This window comes from Neophocaena asiaeorientalis, unplaced genomic scaffold (genome assembly GCF_003031525.2).
Source record: "Neophocaena asiaeorientalis asiaeorientalis breed wild unplaced genomic scaffold, Neophocaena_asiaeorientalis_V1.1 scaffold185, whole genome shotgun sequence".
Lineage (NCBI taxonomy): Eukaryota > Metazoa > Chordata > Mammalia > Artiodactyla > Phocoenidae > Neophocaena > Neophocaena asiaeorientalis.
Window position 1 is genome coordinate 1,190,705 of NW_020171809.1, and position 4,052 is coordinate 1,194,756.

Below are 4,052 nucleotides of genomic sequence, written 5' to 3' on the forward strand. Positions count from 1 at the left end.
TCGGGGGTTAGCCTCAGAAGAAAGGTTTGAAGCCACTGAAATTGAAATTGTCATGAAAACACCGGCAACTTCTCTTTTTACCAGAGCTGTTTTCCCAGGAGTGGCCCACTTGTGGGTGGCGGGAGAAGTGGCGGTCCGAGGGGTGGGTGGTCTCACCTGTCCGGGTTCCTCTTGCTGCAGGTGGACCTGAGCACCATTGGTCGGTGGGGAACAGACCTGGGGAAGATGAGGACCTGCCTGGTGCCTGGGCTGGCCCTCTGCCTCCTGCTGGGACCTCTGGCAGGTGAGGGGCTGCCTGCCTGTCCTCCTGTGCTGTCCTGTCTAGGCACTGGGGTACGGGTGGGTGGTGAGGTCCTTCCTGGGGGGCCTCTGGGGTGACTTCTCTCCCTTCCCTCGCAGGGGCCAAGCCGGTGCAGGAGGAAGGAGGTACCGTACTGCTTTCCCGGTTCTGGTCTCACGTGTCTGGGGGCGGTGGGGGAAGAAGAGTGGCCGGGTGGGAGCTGGCCTCCGGTCCAGAGCAGGGGAAGTGGGAGCCCCGGCTCAGGTGTAGGCTGAGCCGCACTGGCAGAGGGACTTCAGCCTCTTCCCTGGGCCCTGTCCTCCAGCCACTGGGGACACACCGGGCAGGAGAGACCCTCTGAGCCCCCGAGGACCCCAGCATTCTCATCTCAGGCCCCTAGTCCCACCTTGGTGCAGAGCATCCAGACTCCAAGGCTGGGGGCTGTGGTGTCCTCCGAATCCCACCCGGATGCCCTGCATCCCGCTCAGTGTCTGCAGGATGGGCCAGACTCCGCCCTTCTCCCCTCCTCTGTCCCCCAGGCCAGGAGTTCTGAGGGGCAGGGCTGGTGTTACCCACAGCTGCTCCTCGGATGTCCAGGCTCAGTGCCTCCGCGCAGGTGGGGTGGCTCAGCCCCTGAGCAACGGTTGTCCTCCCTCTAGACCCCTACGCGGAGCTGCCGGCCATGCCTTACTGGCCCTTCTCCACGTCCGACTTCTGGAACTATGTGCAACACTTCCAGGCCCTGGGGGCCTACCCCCAGCTGGAGGACATGGCCCGCACCTTCTTCGCCCACTTTCCGCTGGGGACCACCCTGGGCTTCCACGTCCCCTACAGGGAGGAGTGAGCATCCGGGGCAGGGGGCCCCCAGCCCGTGGGAGTCGGGCCGGCCTTGTACTGAATAAACTCCTGACTTGAATGCACGACGCGCGTGGTGGTCTTCTTGGTTTTCTTAGGAGAAGCATCTCCACTCTGCTCCACTTACTCTCTCATTTGACAAATCAGCCTGGCCCCTCTTGCCCATCAGGGAACACTTCTTAGAAAGGCCTGTGCATGGTTTCTGTCCACCAACTGTGCACCAACTGTGACTCCCCCTGTCCTCACACTGACCCTAGGAGGATCCCCAGAGTGTAGGTGGGGAAACTGAGGCAAGCAGACACCAGCTAACTGCCTGGCTTGTTGACGGGACCCAGGTCCCATCCAGGCAGCTGCGCCCCAGGAACCCCCCCCCCCACCGCCTTGGCCACCGAGCTGGACAGCAGGCAGACCCACAGCGGCCTCCCTGGGCTGGACGCCCTGCCAGGGCTCCACCCCTCATGCTCAACTCACACCAGGGCAGCTGGTCTGTGGGCATTGCTGGGTGCCTGGGCACTGGTTCTGCAGGCAGAAGGGCCCCCAAAACATGACCACCAGCAGTGCAGATTAGGGGACTTGGGGGGAGTGGGGCTGCCTGCCCTGGGCAGAGCCAGGACGCACGAACTTCGGGCCCCACCCCATCAGATGGAGAAGAAATCGGTTGAATGGGCTGCAAGCTGCTTGTCTTTAAAATAAAATAATAGAAAATACTTCCTATTTAACTTTAGACACTGGTATTTGTACTAGCTGCTAACCATAGAAACCATTACACATAATAAGAATTTTGTAAGGTTTTGTGAAACTCGTGTGCTGCGTGTTCTGTTCGTTGGAAATATGTGATGGGAATGAACTCCATCCTGTGTGCAGCCTCCAGGGTCTGCAGGCTGTCCTTTAAGGTGAGTGAGAAGTAGGGGTTATTCTGAGATTTCTCTCCCGGGACACTGGCATGGACACCCAGCTGTGCTGGGAGGGACCTGGGAGGGGGAGGGGAGGTGGCCACGGTGCCCAGACAGTGGCTGCCCGCTGGCCCCAGCCGTCCAGCAAGGCTTCCTGCCCTCACTTCTGTCTCCACCTCCTGTGGCCAACGTGTAGCTTCCCTCCCTGTGTCCAGGCTTCAATGTGAATGAGGAAGAATCTGTTGGCCTAGCCTGTCGCTTTGGGAAAAACCAGTACGTTCTTTGTTTCTTTTCCCCCTTGAGCTGGTCTGAGTTTGGTTTCTGTAAATTAACTACACACACACACACACACACACACACACACACACACACAAAAGTCCCCTCTCCTATGAGAGTCCACTTGTGGGAGCTGGGCCTTGAGCAAACGTACCAGACGAAAGGCACCCTCACCCCCGGACATGGTGCTGACCTGTGTGTTAATTCGTGTGCGTGCGTGTGTGTTTGTGTGTGTGTGGTCATTTACATGCCACTCGGATTTTCATGTACCCAGTTACGTCAAGCATTGGAGAATGACGGCTCCAGATGCCCCTCAAAAGTGCTCGAAAGACTGCCTCCCATGTGCCTTCCGGGGAAGCCCCTGGGGTGCCCTGGCCAGAGCTGTGTCCCCTCTTGGACACTCCCATGACCACCCAAGACACATAGCTGCATTATTACGTGTCTTCAAAGTCCCAGCTGCCCTTCTGTTCTCAGAAGAAGAAAGCCCCACCCTCAAGCAACCCTCAGCAGATGCCCTACCTGCCTGCCCTGTGGCCCCGGGGGCACCTGGCTCCCCATTTAGGACTCAGATTTGGCTGTGACCCTCTCTGTTCACCTGAGCACACACAGCTTCATTTCCCTTCTGTGCACCCCTCTTGGTTTCCCTTCACAGTCAGACCTGGTGGCGGGGGACCCCTCCACTTCCTGCCCCATGTCCTCAGCTGGCTTCACCCCTCAATGCTTGCTGCCAACAAGCACCACCGGCAGCCACTGTCTTCTCATCCCTACCTTGGCCGCTGATGGCCTGGGGGACCACACGCCCGCTGTGCCCAGCAGTCAATGCCCGTGTCGACTGAAAAAAACGCACAACCTAGAAGTTGAGAATTATGTTTTATTTGGCAGACATACTGAGGACTTAAGCTCAGGAGACAGCCTCTCAGGTCTCATGGTCCTGAAGAGGGAAGGGAGGAGCCAGGATCTATAGTTTTTGCCAAAAAAGACTAGGTAGTTGGGACATCAAAAGATTCCTGCTAATTAGAGAAAACCAGACATCTCAAGTTAATAAATTTAGTGCTTTTCTTTGTATGGGAGGATGCAAGCGTCTGGGCTCACTGAAATTACTCCTTTGATATGCACCTGAACTCTCCCAATGGCCAGGATCCTGCTTTCCTCCATCCTGAATCCCCTCAGGGTACACAGTGGGAGCCGCTGCAGAGGCTGGGGGCTGAGGCCCTCAACATCCTTTGTTTACTGATACCTCCGGGGACATTCTTTGTTCACACCTGCTGTCCTGGAGCAGTCACCAATAGGGTCCCTTTCACTCTCAAAGGATATGGTCTGGATGTGATCACCCAGCGACAAGCCCAGTCCCCTGGTGCTTTCAGGGGTCACCCGAGCTGACCCTGTCCTTCCACCCCTGTGACATCACTGCCCTGCTTCTGTTCCTCCATAAACATCAGTGTCCCCTGGGGTGGACTCTGTGCCCTGCTCTCCTGGAGACCTCACCTCTCCACAGGAATGGGGGTCCCTGTGCTTTGAAACTACTCAGAAGGGGAGTTGGCTGGTACCATGGACTCAGGCTCCACTGGTCTGACTTTCCCTCGGGCACTTGTGGTGACTCGTGTCATGGTCACATTGGAGGCTCACCCACCCGGCCAGTCACTTTCCCTTCTCCCTTGGCCCTGCGCTGCCCACCCACGCCTGACCCAGGGCCACAATCCCTGCTCAATCTAGGCTCAATTCCCGTCTCCCTGGAGACACCCTCCCCC

General features: G+C 57.9%; 1 protein-coding gene across 1 annotated transcript in view; it reads left to right on the forward strand.

Annotated features, from left to right (window-relative positions):
- The window catches only part of OTOS (otospiralin), a 1,546-nt gene extending 345 nt beyond the window's left edge, over window positions 1-1,201 (forward strand). The window contains exons 2-4 of the mRNA XM_024763827.1: window positions 181-283; window positions 400-426; window positions 940-1,201. Coding sequence (XP_024619595.1) covers window positions 226-283; window positions 400-426; window positions 940-1,124 — 270 coding nt within the window. The 5' untranslated portion in view covers window positions 181-225 and the 3' untranslated portion in view covers window positions 1,125-1,201. The remainder of the gene's footprint in view (window positions 1-180; window positions 284-399; window positions 427-939) is intronic.
- The last annotated feature ends 2,851 nt before the right edge of the window (window positions 1,202-4,052 follow it).